At 49.0% G+C, this 25,447-nt stretch overlaps 1 protein-coding gene across 5 annotated transcripts in view; it reads right to left on the bottom strand.

Moving 5' to 3' along the window:
• ASXL2 (ASXL transcriptional regulator 2) overlaps positions 1 to 25,447 on the bottom strand; it is a 127,568-nt gene that overhangs the window by 31,815 nt on the left and 70,306 nt on the right. For 4 of the 5 annotated variants that reach the window (XM_042803474.1, XM_042803475.1, XM_042803470.1 and 1 more), the window contains one exon: positions 6,872 to 6,987. In XM_042803474.1, coding sequence (XP_042659408.1) covers positions 6,872 to 6,987 — 116 coding nt within the window. Of the gene's footprint in view, positions 1 to 6,871; positions 6,988 to 7,698; positions 7,834 to 25,447 lie in introns of those variants that run through there. The other variant, XM_042803472.1, reaches the window with a different exon arrangement.

Raw genomic sequence — 25,447 nt, 5'->3', positions numbered from 1 at the left:
AACAGGCAGAGCTCCCCTGTAACACCCCGTAACAGGCAGAGCTCCCCTGTAACACCCCGTAACAGGAAGAGCTCTCCTGCAACACCCCGTAACAGGCAGAGCTCCCCTGTAACACCCCACAACAGGCAGAGCTCCCCTGTAACACCGCGTAACAGGAAGAGCTCTCCTGTAACACCCCGTAACAGGCAGAGCTCTCCTGTAACACCCCGTAACAGGCAGAGCTCCCCTGTAACACCCCGTAACAGGCAGAGCTCCCCTGTAACACCCCGTAACAGGCAGAGCTCTCCTGTAACACCCCGTAACAGGCAGAGCTCCCCTGTAACACCCCGTAACAGGCAGAGCTCCCCTGTAACACCCTGTAACAGGCAGAGCTCCCCTGTAACACCCCGTAACAGGCAGAGCTCCCCTTCAACACCCCGTAACAGGCAGAGCTCCTCTGCAACACCCCATAACAGGCATAGCTCCCCTGTAACACCCCGTAACAGGCAGAGCTCCCCTGTAACACCCCACAACAGGCAGAGCTCCCCTGTAACACCCCGTAACAGGAAGAGCTCTCCTGTAACACCCCGTAACAGGCAGAGCTCCCCTGTAACACCCTGTAACAGGCAGAGCTCCCCTGCAACACCCCGTAACAGGCAGAGCTCCCCTGTAACACCCTGTAACAGGCAGAGCTCCCCTGTAACACCCTGTAACAGGCAGAGCTCTCCTGTAACACCCCATAACAGGCAGAGATCCCCTGTAACAGCCCGTAACAGGCAGAGCTCCCCTGCAACACCCCGTAACAGGCAGAGCTCCCCTTCAACACCCCGTAACAGGCAGAGCTCCCCTGTAACAACCTGTAACAGGCAGAGCTCCCCTGTAACACCCCGTAACAGGCAGAGCTCCTCTGCAACACCCCATAACAGGCAGAGCTCCCCTGTAACACCCCGTAACAGGCAGAGCTCCCCTGCAACACCCCGTAAAAGGCAGAGCTACCCTGCAACACCCCGTAACAGGCAGAGCTCCCCTGTAACACCCCACAACAGGCAGAGCTCCCCAGTAACACCACGTAACAGGCAGAGCTCTCCTGTAACACCCCGTAACAGGCAGAGCTCCCCTGTAACACCCCATAACAGGCAGAGCTCCCCTGCAACACCCCGTAACAGACAGAGCTCCCCTGTAACACCTCGTAACAGGCAGAACTCCCCTGTAACAGCCCGTAACAGGCAGAGCTCCCCTGTTAACACCCCGTAACAGGCAGAGCTCCCCTGTAACACCCTGTAACAGGCAGAGCTCCCCTGCAACACCCCGTAACAGGCAGAGCTCCCCTGTAACACCCCGTAACAGGCAGAGCTCCCCTGTAACACCCCACAACAGGCAGAGCTCCCCTGTAACACCCCGTAACAGGAAGAGCTCTCCTGTAACACCTCGTAACAGGCAGAACTCCCCTGTAACACCCCGTAACAGGCAGAGCTCCCCTGTTAACACCCCGTAACAGGCAGAGCTCCCCTGTAACACCCCACAACAGGCAGAGCTCCCCTGCAACACCCCGTAACAGGCAGAGCTCCCCTGTAACACCCCACAACAGGCAGAGCTCCCCTGTAACACCCTGTAACAGGAAGAGCTCTCCTGTAACACCCCGTAACAGGCAGAGCTCCCCTGTAACACCCCGTAACAGGCAGAGCTCTCCTGTAACACCCCGTAACAGGCAGAGCTCCCCTGTAACACCCCGTAACAGGCAGAGCTCTCCTGTAACACCCCGTAACGGGCAGAGCTCCCCTGTAACACCCCGTAACAGGCAGAGCTCCCCTGTAACACCCTGTAATAGGCAGAGCTCCCCTGTAACACCCCGTAACGGGCAGAGCTCCCCTGTAACACCCCGTAACGGGCAGAGCTCCCCTGTAACACCCCGTTATCAGGCCCATCTCGCCCACAACTCCCTGTATTAGGCCCAGTTCCCCTCAGCTCCCCCACGACACCCCACGGCAGCTCTGGCCGCACTCCGCCAGCCCGCCCCTGTCAGGAACCAGCCAACCCGGAAAGCTCTTACTGCCCCGCACCCACCAATCCGGCAGCAGCTTCCAGGCGCCACAGCGGCAGGTGCCTCTGGAGATGGCAGAGGGTCTCACCCTCCCTCAGAGGGTCTCGTCCTCCCTCAGAGGGTCTCGTCCTCCCTCAGAGGGTCTCGTCCTCCCTCAGAGGGTCTCACCCTCCCTCAGAGGGTCTCGTCCTCCCTCAGAAGGTCTCACCCTCCCTCAGAGGGTCTCACCCTCCCCCAGAGGGTCTCGTCCTCCCTCAGAGGGTCTCGTCCTCCCTCAGAAGGTCTCACCCTCCCTCAGAGGGTCTCGTCCTCCCTCAGAGGGTCTCGTCCTCCCTCAGAAGGTCTCACCCTCCCTCAGAGGGTCTCACCCTCCCTCAGAGGGTCTCGTCCTCCCTCAGAAGGTCTCACCCTCCCTCAGAGGGTCTCACCCTCCCTCAGAGGGTCTCGTCCTCCCTCAGAGGGTCTCGTCCTCCCTCAGAGGGTCTCGTCCCTCAACTCCGGCGCACAGCAAACCCCTCCGCCAGCCCCAGCTCGCTGACTCTCCTCTAACCCTGACCTGCGGGGATGCTCCCTCCGTGCCTGTGCGCGTGGGCTCGTTCTGTTCGCTTTGTTTGCCTTCAAGTTGACCTTTTGTTTGCCCCGAGGGCGCCGTGCCACCCTCAATGGCGGGCAGATGTTTCTCGGCGCCCAGGTGCATTTGCACAAAGGGCAGCTCTGAGGTAACACCACCCCCCCTGCACTGCTGAGGGCGGAAACCACCACTTTATTCTACAGAATAGTTGAAAAAGAGCGCAATCCAAAATGGCGCCATTCGGTACCATCAGCACCTCCTTTAATTGCAATTTAAACAGAGCCCTTATGTCACCAGCATGCTTCTCCCTGTCAGCTCCGCTGTGGAGGACAAGAGCGAGGTGATGGCAGCAGGACCAGGCGCTGCTCCTAAGCACCCACCTCTCGCTCTGCACCCACCTACGGTCTCTGATAACGATGTTATCAGGGATGCAATGGGGATGCACCTAATGGGGAAAAATCTGTATTGTACAGAGCTCCCTTCTTCACAGAAAAGGTGACAAAGCAACTTATTCACTGACCAGAGAGATTTTGTAGGGTGTAGCCTAACCCAGCCCCTGCCCTTTGTCATTCCATGCATGGGGCAACAACAGATAAAAGAAAAGTACAATGGATAAAGATGAAAGGCAACAGTATAAACCTTATCAGAGCAGAGGGTGTAATTTCTAACCTTAAAACACCATGATGAGATCTAGATTGAGGAAGGAGATCCTTCCCCTCTGCTCAGCACTGGTGAGGCCACCCCTGCAGTGCTGCATCCAGCTCTGCCCAGAACAAGAGGGACCTGGACATACTGGAGAGAGTCCGGTGAGGGGCCACCAGCCACCGAAGGACTGGAGCATCTCTGCTGTGGGGAGAGGCGGGGGGAGCTGGGGCTGGAGCAGAGGAGGCTCCGGGGGGTTGAATCCACGTCTGTAAATACCTGCCGGGAGGGAGCCAAGGGGACGGAGCCAGGCTCTTCCAGTGGTGCCCAGTGCCAGGACCAGAGGCCACGGGCACAAAATCAGACATTCCACCTGAATACAAACCACACTTTTACTATGAAGGTGACCAAGCACTGGCACAGGTTGCTCAAAGAAGCTGTGGAGTCTCCCTCCTTGGAGATCTGCAGAAGCTGTTTGAACACAGCTCTGGGTGACCCTGCTTGAGCACAGGGGCTGGAACAGAGGGACCCCAGAGGTTCTTTCTAACCCCAACCAGTCTGGGTTTCTGTGAGTTCTGATGGCACTGGGATGGCTGCTCAAGCTAGGTAAGGATGAGAAAAGGTCAGTGGATTGGAGAGGATCAGAGGAGGGAATTAGGGTAGCACCTGCACTTCGCAGCGATAGGTGAGAAACTGCCCATCTTTCTGGATCTGGATTATAAATTTCAGAATCTCAGTGTGGTGGGGTTTTTTTGTATCAGCACACACACTGTAACAATGGGGGCTTCTCCCATGATTGCTTCATCTTTCCAGCAGGATGCACACTGACCCATCTCTGCTAATTTAGATCCAGATATTGCAAACCTCAAACCTGGGATTTTTCCAGACAGTTGTAAAGAATGCAGCCATCTGCTCCCTTACTATACTGCGTGGTGGTGGTACACCAGTGTACATCGTATTATCTGGCTGTATTTTACAGTTCTAACTATGATGTGTTTATGAACTAAATCCTGATCCTTAGTTCTTAAAGGACCTGATACTTATTGTCAATATAGCGGCAGCGTGGTGTTCCAGGGTTAAGAGTTCTCGCTTAGAAATCTGCTCTCTCTTCCTTCCAGTAATGTTATAATTACTTAGCACTTTAGACAGGAGGGCTGAATCCAGCCAGCTGTCTTCTGAAGTGCACGCTAGCAAATAATCTGGGTTGCAGACATAATTAAAAAGATGAAAGATTTCTTCAATTCTTTTTTCACTCAGTATCTTATGTTTTTCCTACTACTCTACTTATAACACTGCTATGTCCTTCCTGATATCTATATTTGCTCATTTGATCTACTTTCTCTAACTTTTTCCGGCCACAGTGACAACCATGTTTAGGAAGAGATGGAAGATGTGATATCAGGTCAGAATGTCAGAATTCCACTGGAACTAAAATTAAGCAAAGGATCAGGCATGCAATTTTCTTCATTTGATCGAAAGCTAGAGCAAACATTAGACTGGTAAGTTAGAACCATCAAACGATTTTGGCGTTCTTTGGCAACACCTTCTTTTTCCTGTGTGCCTGGAAAGCAAGTTACTCACTATGCTACAGATCGATGCTTCTACTCTTGTGTCCTAGAGTTGAGGTCAGAGAGGAGAGCTGTTGTGATGGAAGGTGATGACCATCAGGAAGAGCTTTTTGCCCTGCAGAGAGCTGCAGAAGCGTTAAGTACAAACAGGTATGCTAGGCAGACATCAAGGCCTCCATGTGGTTCCCTATTTCTCTTTCAGTTTTTCTGATTTTTTTTCCCCAAACCAATGAGATGAAGAGTGAAACTGAGAACACTGTCTAAATTTTGGAACTCACTGGCTCTGACATGCTTCATAACATTCAGAGACAGTGCTGGAACAGGGATACTCAGGAAGCAGACATCTCAGAGTAAGAAAGCTGGGAAGTGGAGAAGAGAGGGAGCAGACCCAGAGGAATGAATATAAAGGTGGGGGAAGGCTGGTGGGAGCAGGAGCATGGGGAATTCAGAGACAAAAAGTAGAAGACTGTTAGGCAGGTAAGGACAGAGGCTGGGAGGAGAGGAGAAAAGTAGATGGAGTGTTGGTTTGGAAATGGAGTGTGGGTTTGCCCAGATGTCCCTTCCAACCCGTGATTCTGTGAAATGGGGACCTGCTGACCAGAGAGAATGAAGAGGAACTGCTGAGCACGAGAGGGGAAAGAGGACTGCTCATAACAAACCCTGGGTCTGTTTGATCATGCTCTTTTAAGAGAAAAGCCTTTGCGGATGTTGGAGAGAAACAACTGCCAGCCAGGCTTAAAGAGGGAGGAGGAAGAGAAAGCAAAGAGTATAATTAATATCTTGCTGAATTAGTGAAAAGCAATTTACTGAGGATCAAAATGAAAGTGGAAGCTTGACTCTGAACTTCAGAAGAAAATCTGCCTGAAGTGACAACACAACATTACTTCTTTATTGTGGCTATCAGCAGCAAGCAACATCACAGTAACACGGACACTTCTGTTGAGAAACAGCCAAGTGGGAGAAGAAAGAAGGGAGAAAATTCCTTAAAACTAGCACCTCGTTTTGACATCAACTCCACTCTCTCTTGCTGGAAACAAAGCTCCAGTCTGTCCAGCTGCCTTATCTTCCCCTGTAATATTCTCCTCAATAATACGCCCTAATTAGATCCTCCTCTCTCACTGCAGATCCTTTTCCCTAGGCCCCAGGCACCTCCGTTCGCTGAATGCCATCCCGAGTGTCGCTTCTCAGCTGGAAAAAGTCAGGAAAACAGGCTGGGCTGGAAAAGGTAAATCCTATCTGGAACACACTGCGATTTCATCTGTCTGTGACAGGCTTCCATAATCCCTGGACTAGCACCTCCTCTGCACCTTGATTCATGACTCCTTACAGGTTTTTACTTTACGAAGGAGTAAATCTAACCCTGATAAAGCATTTCCTTCCTAAGGCTCATGGAAAATTAAACAATGCAGTTGGGGAAACACCTGCAAATAAGACACTCAGGAGACTAATTCATCTTGCCTGTTTCATTAGGAGAAACAAATCATTTGAAGCGCAAACACTTACCCGTCCCATCCTGCGTGTACACAATTAACACTATCTACACAAGAGTCATTCCCCAAGCATGGAAAATAATCAGTCTTCCTCTTCTGTAACACCCAGTGGAGGTGCAACACAAAGTCAGTGTGTGCTGTCCTTCCCCTTCTTCCCTCCACAGATACACACACCACACCCACAAAACTCCTTGGAAGGGTAAGTATGCCGCTAACGAGGGGAAGAAGAAGGTAGATTTAATTATTTTCCCCAAAAACCCTTCCATTTGCTAAAAAGACTGTAGAAAGCTAAGCAGACTCATCAAAAGGTTGAGTGAAAAGAAATAACATCTTCTATCCATTCTCTAATAATTAAAAAATGTCCAAGTGCTTATTTAGGGAAAAAGCAAAAGAACTAAATAGCACAGTATTTTGAATCACCTCTAAGAGAGAGGGATGTTTTAGCAAAGCCTTGCTTATGAGACAGCCACCACTCACACAACCTCCCTGCAGAGCGCGGTTTCACTGAGAAAGATGATTTACCAGAGAAATAAAATTGCTTCAGTGATCCCCAACCCCGGTTTCAGACGAGGCTGCTTACCTGTTTGAGTGCCTTCTTGCTGTGCTTCTGGGATGAGGAGATGACTTTGCCTGTCTGGATGGAAGGTGATGGGCAGCCTGACTGAGGAGAGGATGTCTGTGACAGTCTAGACGACACTACAAGGAAAAAAAAAACCAAAAAACAAAAAACATAATGAAAACCCCCATAATCCGACCTTTATACATTTGCCTGCAGCACGTTAGCCCGTCCTCGCCACTTCAGATCATCTCAGGAGGCCCATGAAAATTGCACCTCTAGCAAATGTTACTTTTTGCATGAAGAATCGTTTCCATTTCCTCCCCACCACCAAGGCAGCTGTTCTCCTCTGAAAGCCAACAGCATTTCCTATGACCAACTTCGGATTTTTCATTGCTTGTCCATCTCTTCATTATTCTTGTAAAGAGCTGCTATAAAACAACCCTGCGGCTTGAGAAAAAGCTTCACATTCACGCCAGTTTAGCCAACTCAAATCCAACTGAAAATACCGACACAGGCAATGGCTGTCTTCACGCGGAATGACCCGCGGGCAGACACCTAACTGATAGCAGTTTCTGATCAGGTTAAATCTGAATCCCACGCAAGAGCGGGAAGATAAATGACATGCAAAGGAAGTGGAACATCACTCACTCCTTTCTAAAAAGAAATATGGGAATATACAGGATATCCCATTAAATTAACGTATCCTCAGTGGATGAGCCTAGATGCTTAAAGAAATCTAGTCCGAGCCATATGGAGTCCTAGAGCAGAAGGCTTCTAGTTTAGACTTTAAAAACCAACAAACCAGGGATGGGAATTAAATAACGGCTAGTAACATAGATTGAATATACCTGTTTGGCACAGGATATGCAAAATATTCTGCTCTGGCAGCAGTGGGGTGATGATACGTGGCCAGCCAGGGAAATCATTCAGTCCCAGTCTCTCGTAATCATGGTTTTGCCACTGTTGTCTTGGCAAATACATACTGGACTGGCCAGCAGCCAAGGTTAACCCACCCCATGTACCCATATGGAAATCCAGGTAATTGGTGCCCCGGGCCAGTCAAAGCTGTTTAGCTGCTGGGACTGAATTAAAAAAAAAAAAAAAAAAAAAAGACAAAACCAAAATGACATTAACTGGAAAGCCTCACCCTGCACGATGGTCGTAACAAAGCAGCACTGGGTACGCCCAGTCAGGAAGAGCAATGGGACACAACAGCACCTGCACGGCACTCTAAAGGTGCATCTGCGAGCCGGGGGCTGGAGGCAGCCGGTTAGCAAGAAAACCACCCAAGTTAGCAAACCCATGGTCTGCATATGTATCCACAGGTGAAATTGTGTAGATAGTAATGTCTACTGAAAGACCAAGGAAATAAAATGAAGAGTAAAAGAATGTTTCATCAAGGGGGGGTGGGTGGTGACCCCGACCGTAAAGGAGAATAAACAGATTCAGATGTGAACTATTTAAATTATTGCTTCCTAAAGCAGTTAGTTCTAGGACGCCCAATGCTAAGTTAGCATCCTTCTGCAACAGAAAGGAGTTAAGAGCTAATGACAACAGCTCTTCATTAATGACAGCCAGAGTGTGATCCCGCTGTCTCCACAGAGAGGGGAAGCTCCTGAAAATAACGCTGTGACAGTAAGCACCAGAAAGCAACATTCCGATGAAATGCATAGAACGAGTAACAGCAAATTATAAAAATTCAAATTCTCACATGCAGCACAGGCATTGAATGAAAAGAGCAAGGTTTTCAGAAAGCATACACAGCAGAGATGAGGTAATATCAGACTCTCAAATGTCATTAAAAACAACAACAATGAAAAAGTATGGTAAGAAACCGGTAATTTAAAAGTCACTGACAAGATTACTGTCCCCAGATGATACATGCACATGATAAAAGATGACACGGGCACACAGCAAGCAGAATTACCACTTAAAAAGCCAAAAAAAAAAATCCTGATGTTATATCAGGACCTGAAAAGCAAAGGTTGTATCTGTACTTTGAAACAGCAGTAAAAATATTTGTAAGCTTGCATTTGTCTTTTGATTTGGTTGAAACTGCAGTTAAGGAAGAAGAAGAAATTGCTGGAAAAGATCAGAGTCTGATCAGCACCTGGAGAAGAAAAGCAGATCTCAAACTCCCTGGAATTCTCTGACTGCATCGATAAGGAGAACTGGAAGAAAATAAAGTCTGTTGCTAAGAGTCCACTTACACTTCCAGAGATTTGCAACAAAAGGCTTCTAAAAATTATTTGGCTATTGTTTAAAAACAAAGAATTGGCGTAACTGATGCTGGGTGGGACAGAAGGCAAAGAACAGAATCAAATGATGATCAGGCAAAAAATCGGCAAAAATTCTGCAAGGTCACGTACTAAATAGGGAGCAGTTTAGTGCTTAATGACAGACTGGAAGGCAGGAAACAGTAAAATATTAAATATTTATTTTAGTGAAGGTCAGAAAGAATTGTGTGGCAATTCAGAGAAATATAACCCAGAGAACAAAAGACCAAAAATACGAAGTAAAACATCAAAAGAGGAATAAGTAAATTTCTGGAGGGGAAAAAACCCAAGATACTCATAGAACCTGCGGTAATCTAAATGAACTGTGTCATCACGGGAAAGGGATCAATCACGGCTGAGAGGTGAATGAAAATGGCCAGCAAGATGATGCAACGTGTGAGGCCGGAGAGATGAACTACGTAAAATTCTTACGGCGTATCCACCTCGACTGTCCTGCATACTGCGGTGCTGATCACACGCCAGCAAAACGCGAGGGGAGCCAGGACAGAAAGCGGTTAAGAACATGGAAAAAGCCCCAAGATACTGAGCTATTTTCCATTCTCCTCGAAGGAAGGACCACGGCTGAAGCACGCAGGATGAAACGGCGCAGGTTCGTGTCCGGGCGCCCCGTCCCTACAGGGGAAGCGCCGTGCCCGTGGCCGCCGGGGAGCCTGGGCGCAGCGGAGCCGGCGGCCTGGCTCTTGCCCCAGCCAGCCAGGGACGTCCCCAGGCCACCACTGCTGCAAACACAGCCCCCGGCTGGGCAAACGCCGGGCCCCCATCCTCCTAACACTCATCCTCGCTCGTCGCTGTTAAACACGAAGGAAAGGCAAGTTCGGTTTAACATTTCAAACCCGGGCAGCGCAGCGGAGTGACTGTTACTCGTTTTGAGACATTTGAATGGCAGGAACATAAACCACATCCTCTTCGAAGCCTACCACTGCTGAAACTACAAGTTCTGCATGAAATAGAAACAGTAAGCCAAATACAGGCTACTCATCTCCAGTCTCATATTCTATTCAGATTTTAATTTTGATGCTGTCTTCGAATACAGAAAACTACTATTTTAAAACCAGGTATGGCAGCAGAGTCTAAGATCCACGCCTGGGAAGACAACCCATCCCTGGAGCTGACACAATAAAGCCGCATTATGGTATTTTGCACATCCTCTGACTGTGTAAAAGCCCTCGGTGCCACAACGGCCGCTGCGTTGGACTGACAGCTGTAACCACAACAGATTCTCAAGAACAAACCGGAGAACTTGAGAAAGCCAAGTCACAGCTGCCCGAGCTCAGCTGCGGGCCCCCGAAGCGAAGCAGAGGACAGACGGGAGGATAAACCTGTGAGAATTCATCATTTACATTATATATTGGGTCCTTGGACTCCAAAGCTCTCAGAAAGGTTACATCCTTTTAAGAACTTTGGCTGCAGCCAAGCGGAGGTACAACACAAAGACGTGTCTGTATAGAGAAGTATTCAAACTCCCATAAGGATGAGGTTTGACAAGCTGAGTTTGTTTCCTTTCGATTTAAATAGAAATTCAATAAAATTAGTTCTGTCTTCACTTCAGGCTTTCTTACAACTTGAAAAATATCTGGAGCTGAAATTATGCCTCTTGATGCCCTTAAATCCTAAGAGCTCTTTCAGAGAGAAGCTGCAGAAGTAGTTACAGAAAGCAGCGCATCCAGGAAGACACTGGTTTTAAAATGCTCAATGAGTTGCTTTGCTCTGTTTCTATTTGAGTAAGAACTTCCTTGGTCAGCTAAAGATTAGGGAAGACTAGTGGCCAGCCTCTGACAGAAAAGAATTTCAGTAGATTTTGTGATTTAGAACCAGCAAACAGAATCCCCTCATCCAAAAGGGGCATATGAGAGATGGGCTGGAGACGTCACCTTGATAATAAATGCTAAGGACAGAAACGTGACTCAAGGGCAGGGAGGGAAAACACTCGAGAGTGCTGGCTCGCAGAAGCAATTACACTTCTCCCTAGGCTCCCTTGCCAGGATAGCTGAAAACCAAAAACCCCGTAACTCCGTACACTCAGCCTGAAGCGCCCACCCCAGCTGGTTCGTTCACGACGTTTCTTTGCTTCTTGCTGGCGGTTTGGCTGGGAGAGGGGTTTGCCAGGTGAAATTTTAACAGTTCTCTAAGATCAAAGTGGATGAGATAAAGTGGAACATGTGTCAGCCAAACCCCATGAACCCTGATTTGTTAGATAATCTAAGGATGGATCCAATATAGTCCCATGTTCCAGCTGCAAGAATAAATACTGGAGGAAGAGCCATCTGCAGTCAATTACAGCTGCAATTTGTGGGACAGACTCCGTTATACTTTAGACTTCTTACTTGAAATGTCACTGACAAGGGCATTTCTTCTGAGAAATGAAATTCTAACAGAATTTTAATTGTGTTAAAGGTCAATTACATTAGAAATTTCAGTCTGGCGAGATCTGATGATGTTTTACAAGCTACTGGGTTCCCTTAAGATTTGCAAACCCTAAACCACTGGTCAACCCCATTTTCTTATATACCTTTGTACAGAAACTGTGTTAACAGAAGCAAAGAGGAGTAGTAAGATTTATTTAACAACAGTTGATTGGAGAAGATCAGCCGTTAGTTCTTTTAGAAGAATTGCAGTAATTTGCTGCAAATGCTACCCGCAGGATGCAGCCTGGATCCCTTCTAAGGGAAGACAGGGAAGGCTGCGCAGTTGCGTCGAGACGCTGCCTCGTGTCTTTCCTTTGTAGAGTCCCGGCTCAGTTAACGCCCAGGACTTTCTGCTTGCTCGAAGGACTGCAGGGATCCAGCACAGCCTCAAACCAGGCAACTGAAACACGGTGTGAGCACACGCCCGCTGTAACAGCGTGCCACACCACGTGCCTTCCCAGGGCTTCCGAAGGCAGAGGTGGGCGCAATGCCCCAAGCCTCTTGGCACGCCGGTACCAACTCCCACCCCGCGCTCGCTGCTGTCACCGCCCGGCGCGAGGCTGGCCAGCGACCATCCCACCACAAAGCAGCAGCACTAGCACGCATAATTCTCATCTGGTGTTAGGTACCAGCACAGTTCTGTGCACTGCATGAGACTTAAAATAACAGAAAGGTGAAGATGCTCAAAATATTTATACTTTTTTTTTCCTTTCTGCTTGGATGTCTGCTCCTGCACAGGCTATTTACCCCCTAGGCTGTGAACATAGCAGGATATTTGTTTGAAATCCCACTGTCTTCCACTGTACATCTCCTCATTTGCCTAAGGTGATTATTTAAAAATATTCTGGCCCATGTTTGCCTTTAACAGTGTTAGATAAGCAACAATGAGAAAATACATGGACATAATGATCCTGCTTTGGGGGCTGTATGACTGTAATGTCTGTTTAAGCTCAACATGTCTATTCCACAGAACGACAGAGATCCTTTTTGATTTATTGCCTTACCCTCCCTTGTCACTGCCCGCAGCGCAGCCCACTGCAGGACTGGGCTATTCAGAGCACAGTGGTTTACGCTGGTGCAGGAGAACACCTGGAGCAGCACTGAGCCAGAGAGGAGGGAACAGAAAAGCAGAGGGAGATCTTACACCGAAACAACGGGGACGATGACAGAACTCATACTTTCTTGGCAGGCACTCAGGCAATATCTAAATCAAGATTAAGGTATTCTTAAACAGATGTAGCAGAAATGACTGCTGGGTTTCTCAGGCTTGTTTCAGATGAGATGCGGAGGACACTGCTGAGGAAAGCAAACATAAAGAATGACCTTATGTTTATACAACGGTTTTACTTCAGTGACTCCAAAAGAAAATGACTCTTAGGTCATTCGGCTTAAGGTCAGCCTTGGCAGTTCAGTTTACCAAACACTGGCGCATAGATATCTCAATTAACATGCTAACTGTTTAACAGCGTGAAACTAAATGAAACCACTAAAAACATGCTAGAAGAAAGGAAAAATACATCTGCAGTTGTTGGAGAATTTGGGAGTCAAAATACTTTGAAATCGGGGGGGAAAAAAAAAAAGGATGTAACAGTTTGCAAAACTAAAATTAATCTGACAAGAAGAATCTTTCACTTGAGCTATGGCTGAAGGCAACTGAAACCTACCCAAATACTACTCGTGCAAAACCATCACACGGACCCTGTATTTCGGCACTGCAACAGGCTCGGTGATGGAAGCAAAGGGCAGAGCCTTCTGAACGGCTCGCACGGCAGTTCCTGCAACTGCGAGGTTTTACGGGATCTCTCATCCTTTATCTTTTAAGCATCAGAGCTAATTATACTTTCAAATATACTATGCAATAAAAGAAACTCGCATCTTTGGGTAAGTGGAATCAAACTATTTTGGAACAATGAAATTGTTCTGCTACATTTATACTCAGAGCATTAGATAAAACAATCTACCAGGGACAAAAAGGCTTTTGCTGGGTTACAGCTTCACGAGCATCACCAACCAAACTGCTCTGGCTGCAGGCGCTGCAGAAATCAATGCCATCTTATGAATGGGTAACGCAGCCTGATAATTCATTCCACCCATTAGGAGTATGAAATCTGTAATCCCGCTGCCAGCGTAAATTTGCTTTCTTACTTGGCACAGAAGCAGTGCTCTTCCACATAAGTCTTCAGGCAATTCAGATATTTACTCTCTGCCTTTGAAAGGACCAAAAAGCAGCACGATCTAGACGCAAGACACGTCCCCTCGGCCGCCGCCAGCTCTCGTCACTCCTGCAGCAGAGCTCGGTGCAAAGGCACGTGGGCACACGGGCTAGGTACTCACCTCTGCGTCCTGCTGGAGCTCAGAAGTAGGAGCTCTACTGGGGCTTTGTCTCTGATTTTGTTTGGGCCCGGGAGAGTATAATATGAAAAAAAATTAAAATAGTAGATCCAGAGTTCCTGCTCAAGGGGTTGCATGCATTTCCATGGGGTTGTCTGCCTCAAAATCTACATATTCAGAAAGAAAAGGCTGCGCTTTACTCATTTGGAAAGAAAGTAGAGTCAAGCTGAACTAAAAATACAATACCCCCCCTTTTCAACTATGTGCAGTCATAAGCTTAAAATAACCTAATTTTAAACAGCTAATGGGATCCAGATGTATTACATGAAAAACTTCTAGTGAAAGCCATTAAAACATGTTTTGAGAAGCACTGAAATGTCTCTGGTTAATCCAGTGCGCTTTTTTTCTACAGGTATGCAGTTTATCAGAATGAGAATAGGAACTTGACCTTGAATTGGTATCAAAACAATATCATACTTCCAAGTAAGACAACCATTTTAAAAGACTTCTCCCCCACGTGACTGTTCCTTGCTAAAATGAAGGAAGAAATAAATGCCCAAAAATACTGTCCAATTGCAACTTCCCAGAACTCCCCCTCCTGCACTTACCCTGGGTAAAGCTGAAACTTGTACTGCTCTGATGAGGATTTCACATTCCTGTTACCAGATTATATCCTTATCTACAGAAAAAAGATCAACTATTTGCTCCGTTTGGGGAGGCTGGAGCGTATCTCGCACCGGCAGCTCTGAGAAAACAAACTGAAGTACTCAACGAGTTTGTGTCTGATCGCTCACAGGTCTCCATGTGCCAGTGATCTCACCTCAGCTCTCCACTGTCTTTCTCTCCCGGTTTAAACCTTTCCTGGAGTAAATTTATTCCTACGTGCCCTCCTGGTTACACTGGGCAATTCCGCCACTCTAGGAAAGGACATCAGTTCAATACTGACAAGCACCTTAAGAACGAGGGGGAAAGAGAAAAGGAAAGACACGGCTCTACAGCTCTCTGCTCTAGGGAAGAAATACAGTTGGCACCAAGCAGCTCTGACAAAGTAGTAACACCACGTGGAGTATTGGATCACTTAGAGAAAGGTCGGACAACCTGAGCTGCCAAAGCCTCTACATCAAACACCCGAGACTCTGCCACCAATACCCATGGCGTGTGTCCACGATGGCTCGGCATCAAAGGGACGGGTCAGCGTGGAGCTCCTGGGGACACAGGGCCAAGCTGTGCAACTCTCCAGCCCGGGCACATGAGCATCCATCAGCATAATAAACATTTCAGACAACATCTCTGTCATACAGCCTTATCTGCTACGGAGATCTACCCAGTTAACACACCCCAGGTTTACCCAAATGACACAAAAGTAGTTCTGGTTTCAGCCCGGGCATGGGGAGGGCCCATGACTACGTTTATTGTCTGCAGCACATCTAGGAACACCAGCCACAAACTGGAAGACCTGCTGCAGGCAATATGTGTGCAAAAGGAATGAGAAGTCCCCAGCCCAGCAGGCTCAGTATCTAATTATAAACTGAATGAAACTAAAAGAAACAGTGAAAAGAAATGCTTGCTAATTTGTACCCCTATCGCTTCCTAAGCTTAAGCATTTCAAGTTTTCTGGAAGACACACAGCGATGACAAAGGCACACAAAGGCACAGCTCCCTGGGTGTTCAAGAATTCAAATTATGATCATCAAAATGTTCTCAATTTAGAGATGTTTTACTGATCCAAACATTTTTTCAGCTGTTGTACTGGAAGGAAGAAGAGAAAGTATTTTACATAAACTCATTAAAAAATTACAGCTTTAAGTGCTAATTACCTCAACCAACATCAAATTAGCCAACATCAATGAGTTGTTCTGTTGTTGGGGTTTGTTTGTTAAAAACCAAACATTATGGCAGATGTGTGCCTTTAGGAAAACAGTTCAGACTGTGAGTGTGACTGATAAACCTGAATTATTCACAACATGCACTATGGTAGCTCAGGTAGCTGACAGAAGCAATCATTCATTCCCCATGTTGATGTTTATCCCAACACTCACTTGATGACTGACCTTGGCAGCTGCCCGCGTCTGGTCTCCGCACATTATTGCAAAGATTTCAGTGTTTGCTTTTTACTTTACCTAAAATACAAGTTTCCCTGTCAAGAACACTTCCCTCTTCCCTAAAAATTACTTTTAGAGCTCAAAGAACTTAGCAGTTCACCTAAACTTCTTTCTTCTTGGATGCTGAGAAGCAGAAGTGAAATTATGGAGGTCAAGGCCAGTTGTGCAAAGCCAAGAACCGAGCCCTGCAGTCCAGGCCGGCAGTGCTTACTGCCACAGAAAATTCAGGTGCTCGCCCTGGTGACAGCACACAGGTACTTCAGGCCTGTCCCTGCAGGTCACCACAAAGGCAGCGGTGACAACCTCTCCCCAGACTCGTTAACAACACCCGCACCACTTCATGGTTAAGACCCAAAGACAGAAACACAGGCTGTGACTGAGGGCACCGATGAGGAAGAGCATCACCCCGGCAGGGTGGAAGAGCCGCCTTCCTCACAGCCACCTCCCCGATGCCCAGCGGCGGCCAGGTGCCTCCTGCCGCGAGGCTGGTGCAAAGAGGGGTCCCAGAGAGCCTTCTGCCCTCCACGAGTGCACCCGAGAGCAGAGGCCTTGAAATGGAGAGTGAGGAGGATGAGTTGACCCACAAGGAAAAAGTCTTGTTAGGTACATGATTCTACCTGACACAGAAGTTGGGAGAACGTCTACATTAAAGCGAGAGAAGACAGGAAAATCCTCCTCTGAGTATACCAGTGTACAAATTACTTCGAAAAAGGCCAATGTTTTGTGCTCTCATACCAGAAAAGCTTCTAGCACTAACACTCAACTACCAGAGCTGCCAGTTTTGACATGGCCAATACCCAACTGCCAGCGTTGACTTTCCTAGTCTCCTTTTGTTGCTCAGTTTGAACACGGCACCTGCTCCGAGGAGCCCCTAAAACGACCCCTGCCATTCCTAGCAGGTTTTCTCTTTCTCTGGATCTCAGCTGACGTGCAATAGCCAGAGAATAGTTGCCATTTCAGCAGGTTGCTCCTTGAGTGCCGAGTCCTTCAGGAGGAAAATTTACAACCTACAGAACAGAGATGGAGTTGGGTAACTGCAGGTCAGGCAGGACACGGACCTCGCCGTGCCAGCACCTCCTGCTGTTACGCAGGGACACACACAAGGGCAGCAGCAGCAGCAGCGCACCTCTTCTCCCTCACTTCTCAGGCATTTGATTAAAAAAGGAGCATGAAGGGTATTTCTGCATCACACATGTGAAGGAGAGAGATTGATTGTGCAACAGCACGCCCACTCAGCAGTCACGGCCTGCGAGAGGAAACGCGGGCAGGTCACGGCCACCTCCGCCGCGCGGAGCGCTTGGCAGCTCTACAGACACGGTCGTGCAAAACCCGGCGCCCTGTGCACACGAGGTTCAGGCTTCAGTAAGATTTCTTCCGCTGCGTACTCAAAAGCAAAGATGTGAATTTAAGCACAGCATCAATAAGGCACCCTGGAGGCAGAAACTGAGAAGCACGAAGCAGCACAAACGCAGCACTCGTCTTCCTAACATAGTCACCCTGCGACACAGCTCAACAGCTTGGCTCGGCAGCAGCCACGCCAAATCAACACCGAGAGAAAACAGAGCAACCCATTTACTCATCTGAAGCTGTACCAGGGTATTTGCATGTGTTAGTCACTGCATTCCCAGGAATGCATGGTTTAAAAAAAACAACACAACAGAAAGGGCAACGCACACACAAAAGGCCCCGATGGCTCTTGCTGTCGAGTACGTTTTCAAGCAGTGCCACCTCCCTGAAGAGCTTGTCAGAGCCCAAAGCTTCACCTCATGGAGTCAAGTGTGCGTGCCTGCAAAGCTCAAGGGAATTTCCGTTGACTGCTGTGAGTGGTATCGTTGTACTGTTAATAACAATTTATTTTTAAGAGAATCCAATCATTATATAACTCGTTCTGTATGGGAGTATTTGCTCTGAAGTAACACACCTGCAACTGAAATACTCCCCCACACAACTTTGCTCCTTGCAAAGCAACCCCCCTTTGGGCAGCATGTGGTTGTGAAAAGCCCTGTGAGTTCTAGAGAAGAGTCTTCTTACACTTCCTTACCGAATCCTTCAGCAAAACACCTTATTTTTTGAGTGTTACTTGTGACTGCTAGCGCTGAAGACCCGTGCATTCCTGAGCCAGAGCAACGTATCCAGAGCACAGCAAGTTTGTTAAGGCACACAAACAAACGAACTGATCTAACAGTTTGCTGTCATCAAAAGGAGGTCTTGTGCCTCCCAGCCCAGCCCAGCCGCTCCGTCCCGTCCCTTGGACTGGCCCCGCACGCAGCAGGTGATTCAAACTGCTAATCAGGCACCGGGCTGCCCATCTTTCCCTGGCTAGGTTTGTTTTTGCAGGGCTACCACGGCGTGCTGGCTCACAGCGGGGTCCCCAGGGCTGCCCAAGCCTACCCAGGGTCAGTGAAGGGAGGGCACGGGCCAGCGTCCTGGGCAGAGCCTTTGGAGCAGCACCTCCGTGAGCCGGGCCGCACGCTTCGCGTGTTGTTTGGGGGTAACAGAACACGTTTCTAGGTTGCTGACTCAAATGCAGAGCCGATTCGAGGTGGCCAAACACGAGCTCTATAGGAAGCTAATGTAGGTGCTTGAAGAGGGGAAGATGTGGTCACGTTTCTTTGAACTCCCCTCTGGGCTCCTGCAGCACGTTTCACCTCGGAGTGACTGCATGGGGGGCAGCACGGCTGCTCTCCTCAAGCCTGACTGCTACTTAAAACTAACTCAGCAGCTCTCAGGCCTCTTTGATCATTGTTACTGCAGCTTGACTCTGACAATACCCACGTTAATCAAAGCAAATAAGCAGTTTAAAAATCTGGTATCCTGATTATAGAGGGTCTCCAACCCAGCTACGCCGCGGCACAACCTGGAGCCTGCGAAGGTTTGCACATCACTCTCCCAGCTACCTCCTCACCTGGGCCTGCAAGGTGTCTCACCAATTAATCTACTTAACAAGGGTCTGTTGCCAAGGTACACACGCCTGGAGTGCCTGGGGGGGGGATTATTTGATTACCATGTGTTCCATGAGCACACGAGCGTGGTAAGCAGTTATTCCTGCGCTGCAGCAGCAGTGATCCCAGTGCATTTACTGCTGAGACAGCACTAGCACAAGCGTTTGATTTTTTGGAGAGGAACCATGAATTACTCACTACACTGAAGCTTCCTGATTTTCACCCCACCACCGGGCCCTTCTAAGATTCACCTTGTCTAGACCGGGCTTTTGCCAAGGTTGGACTGGATGATCCTCCAGGTCCCTTCCCACCTGGCGTTCTATGATTCTATGAAGTAACATTTTTTCTTCATTGGTGAAACCACACAGCTGGCCTGGAAACGGTTCATTTAGACAACTTAGGAACTTTCCAAATAACTTTTATGCGGAGAAACTGATGAAGATAATACGATGCCGACGCTCACATTGAGCACCGGCTCCAGGGTACGTAGCTGAAATACAGGCCTGTGGCTCGGAGTCCTAACTTAGGGGTCAAAGTACGGCCCATATGGATGAATTTAACTGTTTCCCTGTATTTCCTTCTGTGCTTTTACTTGCTGTCACTTAAGGGATGTGACTGCCAGCTCCCCGGGGCAGGAATCCTGTGTACAGCACCCGGCACAACAGCCTCTGATCCAGGAGCCACCCTAAACCAGGGTTGTAACACGTCCGCCTAAAGGTTTGCTAGCAGAGAGCAGGAAACGTAGCTAAGATTAAATTCAATTTCTTCTCTACTGTTGAGAGATCAGTTTCTAGAGACCACTGTCAAAAAAATATAAAAATGAAGCTATTAGAGCTCCTCTTCATGCAGTTGTTTGTGATTAACTCTTCCTGATTCACTCCATATGGGAACGATCGCGCAGGAACAGCAAGGCCCACATGTGGAATTAATTGTCAACAGCACTTCCAACTCACACCCCAAACTAATTTTCATTAATTTGCAAAAGTACATTAAAAATAGCTGAGAAACATTAAATCTTGTCAGCCGCAAGCCAAGCGCTCGTGGGGCCTCCGGGCAGCTGGAGCAGAGGCTGCAGCGCGGCCTCCGCAGCCACCCCAGGGCTGCTGCAGCCGGGCCAGCCAAAAAAGCAACTCCCGCCTTTTGACAATGGATTCCACAGCTCTGAACGGAAAACAGAGAAAGAGCCAAGCTGGGGTACTTACAGTTCTGGTGAAAAACGAGCCGCGCTTACAAACTTGCCTGTCGACCCCAAAACTGCGCTCCCTGTTCCTGTTGTTCTGACCTGTGCCCTCGCCCGTGGCTGCAAACCGCCTGAACCGAGCGGCTCAGAAATGCAGGCACAGTGGCGTGGAAACAAAAAAACTGTGTTGTTTTTGTTGTTGTTGGGGTTTTTTTGGTTTTTGTGTTTTTGGTTTTTTTGTTTTTTTTTTTTTTTTCCAGCAAGAAACTACGCAGTTGAATTTAAAGTCCTGGGCTGAGGCACTGCCATGGCAGTGTATCGCACTGGTAAAATAAGGCTTTTCAGTGGACCAAACAAAAACAAAAAAAAATCGAATTCCCTACCCTTTATTCTCAGCAGCAGTTGAAGAGATCCTGCCGATGTTAAAAGACACTCCCTCTTCACCAGACAGACAGACAACCAAGCCCCGAAATTAAAGCTTGGCAAGTGAAAAAGGTCTTTAAAGAGAAAACTGGGCAGCCTCAGCTCCAGGCACTCCGGCTGCCAGTGCCTCGGCGAAGGTGTCCCCGGGGCCGAGCCGAGGGGCAGGGAAAGCCGCCTCTTCGCTTCCTTACCGCGACCTTTTTGTTCCGAGTTATCCCCGCGGGGTAAATGCCATGCACCTGCCTGTAGTGTAGGGAAAGAAACTGCAGAGTCTGAAAGACCACAGCTCACGCAGCCTTACGGGCCCACCAGCAAAAGCTTCAATGCTTCTAAAAGTGAGGAAATTCCTGTGGGCCGTGTTTTGAGAGGAAAAGAATGAACTGCTGCACTAGAAGACGGCAAACCGCTGCGGGCACAGGGAGCGTGGCCGTATCGTTGCCAGTAAGAACGCAGACAGTCTGCAGCACTAATACACATATTTCATTTTAAAAGATCTAATTTCCAACATGTGATGAAAGCACGAGCAAATGTGACAGGTAAGAAAAATGTTACTGAGAAAGTGCAATTGAAAACCGCAGATCGTGACAGAGACGTTCGTCACACCATCAGTAAGTCACAGGTAATCGCGTTACCCATCGGACAGACAGAACAGGAAAGTTCTTCTCCTTGAAGAGAAGCAAAGGAAGCAATCAGAACAAAAACTGTATCAGACATTGCTGTGCCTCCTTCACAGCTGAAGATGACTACCGAGCTGGTAGTAATCACTGCACGTTAGAACTTTGCTGCTATTGATGCTAAAAATACAAAGAGGGAGTTACGTGGCCAGGACTCACTTGAAAAGAAAAGTACAGGAGAAATGCCAGTTCCTCTGTGGTAAGCACAGGGCAGTGCTACCCAGCCAGGACTTTTAGAACGTATGTTACCCACTTCGTAAAAACTAAATTTTAGTAAGGCTACAAACATTTAAATCCTCTGTTGGTAAAACAAGATGTTTTCAATCACTCAGGACAAATACTATACGATACACAACAATGGTTATGAAGACTCCTCTCATCCATGCGTGTCGATAGTGTGTATGTATGTATCACAGAATCACAGACTGGTTTGGGCTTAAAAGGACCTTAAATCCCCCCCCAGTGCCCCCCCCTGCCCCGGGCAGGGCCCCCTTCCCCCAGCCCAGGGGGCTCCCAGCCCCGTCCAACCTGGCCTTGAACCCTTCCAGGGAGGGGGCAGCCACAGCTGCTCTGGGCACCCTGGGCCAGCGCCTCCCCCCCCGCACAGGGAACAATTTCTGCCTCAGATCTCACCTAAATCTGCCCTTTTTCAGTGCAAAACCGTCACCCCTCGTCCTACCCCCACCCCCTGACCCAGAGTCCCTCCCCACCTCTCCTGCCCCCCCTTTAAGCCCTGGGAGGCCGCTCGAAGGGCTCCCCGGAGCCTTCTCTTCTCCAGGCTGAACCCCCCCAACTCTCTCAGCCCGGCCCCCCAGGGGAGCTGCTCCAGCCCCCCCAGCATCTCCGTGGCCTCCTCTGGCCCCGCTCGAGCAGCTCCGATGTTGGGGGCTTCAGAGCTGAACGCGGTACTCCAGGTGGGGCGTTATTTATATACACATATATATAGCTTATACATAGCACTCCTACTTTAAATAATGGCCGGACAGGAAATTCAACCAAATTCAGTGTGCCTACGACAAACACCGTAACATGGTCAAGTCCCATTAGAGACACAATTTGCATGGAGCTGGCGTTAGTGGCAGCACGCTCCCCAGCTGTAACGCCTAGCTGAGACACAAACACGCTCAGCTGCCTAAAGTACCCCCCGGTCTACGTAAATAAACAGAGCTCTCCGAGGGCGGCAAGGCTCTGCCCCAAGCACAGGACAGTGATAGGGCTCCAACAACACAGGCACAGACACACAACCTCCGTTTGCACAGGCACAAGCGATTCTATCGCGTGAGACCGTCCATCTCCCTGACAGGCTGCCCTGCTCCTCTAATCACTAACATCGAGTTTAATCTGGTTTCCCTCCAGCAGTTCGGAGTTACACAGTGACACAACTCCTTAGCACGTCTCTCTGGAAACTTCTTTTTTTAATAGTTTCTGCAATAGTGAAAGAAGGAAGCAGAGCCTGAAGATGTCACGGTCAGTCTGCCTGGCTGAATGCCACCAGCCCCAGCTCCTGCGGACTGCACGTCCTGGCTGCTCCTCCCAGGACCTGTTCTGCAGCCAGGTACCGCACGTGCAGACCAAAAACGTATCTGACAGCAAGAACATCAGAAGGTTGTCAAGATATCCAAGTATCATGCACGTAAATTGTGTGGAAAAATAAGCAAATAGTGAAGCGGTGATGTTTGCTGATGATACCGAGTTATTCAAGGGCTGCCAGACAACTTGTAGGAGAGGGGACAATGACCACAGAGGAACATCATCTCAGTATTAGAATAAACACTTGTACAACAGCCTCAGGTCAACTGTGGTCAAAGCAAGCAGAATGACAGGAATTACCAGGAGGGAAATAAGGAACAGAAACAAAACACACACGCACCTACTTCTTGAAGACTGTGTGCCCTTTTCATACCAGCTCTGAATACATCTCGGGGAGCTAGGAGAGCCCAACAAGGACGGAATGGCCCTTAAATGCGGAACGAGAAGGGTCATTCAGCCTGGAAGAGATAACTGACAAGCGATCTGACGAGGGTCTGCAAAACCCCGACTGGCATGGTAAAGCAAACGGAATAATGGTTCAGATTCAAATACAAGAGCTGGAGACTTGTGGATGACGTAGAACCACACTTGTCATGTTCTTGTGCTCTTCTTGCACCTTCTCCCTGGGTTACTGCTGAGGATCAACACAGAGAAGCCCACCGGGCTACGCTAGTGATCGGACTCACGATGGCCGTTCCTGAGCACACTGAGCTTTCAATGGGGACACCCGAGACTGAGCTGGAGACTTCATTCCTAAGGCCTGGAGCTGTCAGGCTGCCTGTTCTGAGAATCATGATTGCTGCCTTCAAAAAAACCCACCAACCCATCCTAGCAAGGTTTCTCCTGCACGTGGACATGGAAGACACACAACCTCAGTAGCACAGTACACACAGTTCAAAAATCCCCCAGTACTGATTCAGTACCAGCGAAGTTTAAGATTAAAAGGAATAAGGAAAAAATAGATGTAGAGAGGTTAAAGGAGGATCTTGTCATGCCAGTGAAGCAACAAATTCAGGCTTTCCTCAGAAACGGCTTCACATGCAGAGAGATCAAACACCTCCTGAACGTGCATTCTGCTTTGAAGAACGAAGCGGGCCCCCAGCTGGCAGGACCAGCACCGAGGTGCCAAGCACCCGCGCGCGGTGGGCTGGGGGGGCCAGGAGCCCTTCGGCCCATCCCGCCCGAGGCAGGGGCTGCTGCTGCGTTCCCCGGCGAGCGGCCCCCCAGCCTCTCCGCCGACCCGCGAGTGAAGGGTGAATCTGCTGCACGCAGACGTCCAGCCCCCCGGCCGCTCCCCAGAAACACCCCGGGTGGCAGAGACCTCGAAGGTCATCCAGTCCGACCTTCGGTGGGGAGGGCAGCCCAGACGAGGTTATCGTGCAACTTGTCCGACCTCATCTTGAAAACCTCCAACAATGGGGACTCCACCGCGTCCCCAGCGAGGTTGTTCCAGTGAACGACTGCTCTTGCTGTAAAAAATTTGTTATGTCAAGATGAAACCTCTCTCAGTGCAACTTGCACCCATTGCCCCTCGTCTTCTTGATGTGGCTCCTTGTGAAGAGAGGTTTGTGTTTTCAAGTTTGCATTCTTTCTAGGACACAGAGCTAAAAGATAAAGCACTAAGTTTCAGGTATAGGACACTGTTTTATTTCATATTCTTATTTTCCTTCTTTCGTATTCTTATTTTCCAAAGTATGAGCCATTGGCAGTGAACACAGTATAGAAGTTTAATTATTCCAGGTATTTTCCTTCACTGTCCTATTTAAGAGGAATTTATGGTGATATTCTACTTTAACCTCACTGAAATCTTCCAATCTCTTTTCAGTAAATGACATTTTGCCAGGTCACAGACGACCTTTCTTCTAGAGAGGAGAGGCACCCGGTGTATGTTTTTGTGGGTAAAAACTGAACGGGACACTGTATGCGAGGCTGAAAGGCAAAGGCACTGAGATTTTGTTTGACACGGAGCAACTGAAGCAACTGCAAAAATCTCAAAGGCAAGCCAGAGGAGCTGAAGCAATAAAGGGGGAAAAAAAAAAAAAACAAAACAAAACAAAACAACAACCCAGGTGAGAAAGCTCATTGCCAAAGCAGCCCCTGCCCTGCTGGTGACAGCAGCGGGGTGAGTGCCGCACGGCGAAACCTTCCCTGCTCCGCGGGAGAGCTTGGCCACCCAGCTCCTGGCCAGCCCCACAGGCTGTCCCCCAGAGACCCGCTCGCTTTGCACCACAGCGTCTCCACCGCTGCGGGCGGCCCCTCAAACCCGCTCAGCGTCCCCCTCCTGCCAGCTGGGGACACCCCCCCGTGCAGAGAAACGCCTGGACGCCTCCCTGCCGAGCCTGCAGCACGGACATTTCCAACGGTGACGCAGTATTGGCTGCAAGGGCCGGTCTGAATTAAACGGAACAGTGTCCATACTCGGCGGCAGCGGATTTTCCGAAGCCTCTAGCTCGGAGAAGCACCTGAGACACCTGCCGAACGCAGCCAAAATGCACGAGGACGGCAAAGCTCGGGACTCAGACAGAAGCGGCTTTACTGCTCCTCTGCTCGCCCTGTGCAGCTGCAGCCACACGCAACAGCTTTCAATTCCTCTTTGCTCCCAAACACCAGCTCTGTGGCTGAATCCTCCCAGTTCATCGCGGCTCCAGCGCCCGCGGACGCCCCCGGGGGGCTGGGGGGGAAGGGGGGTGCTGCTCAGAGGACCCCGCACCCT

This window comes from Tyto alba, unplaced genomic scaffold (genome assembly GCF_018691265.1).
Source record: "Tyto alba isolate M040663 unplaced genomic scaffold, T.alba_DEE_v4.0 Super-Scaffold_40, whole genome shotgun sequence".
NCBI lineage: Eukaryota > Metazoa > Chordata > Aves > Strigiformes > Tytonidae > Tyto > Tyto alba.
The sequence above is the reverse complement of the archived record's forward strand: the minus strand, read 5'-3'. Positions and strand labels throughout refer to the sequence as shown.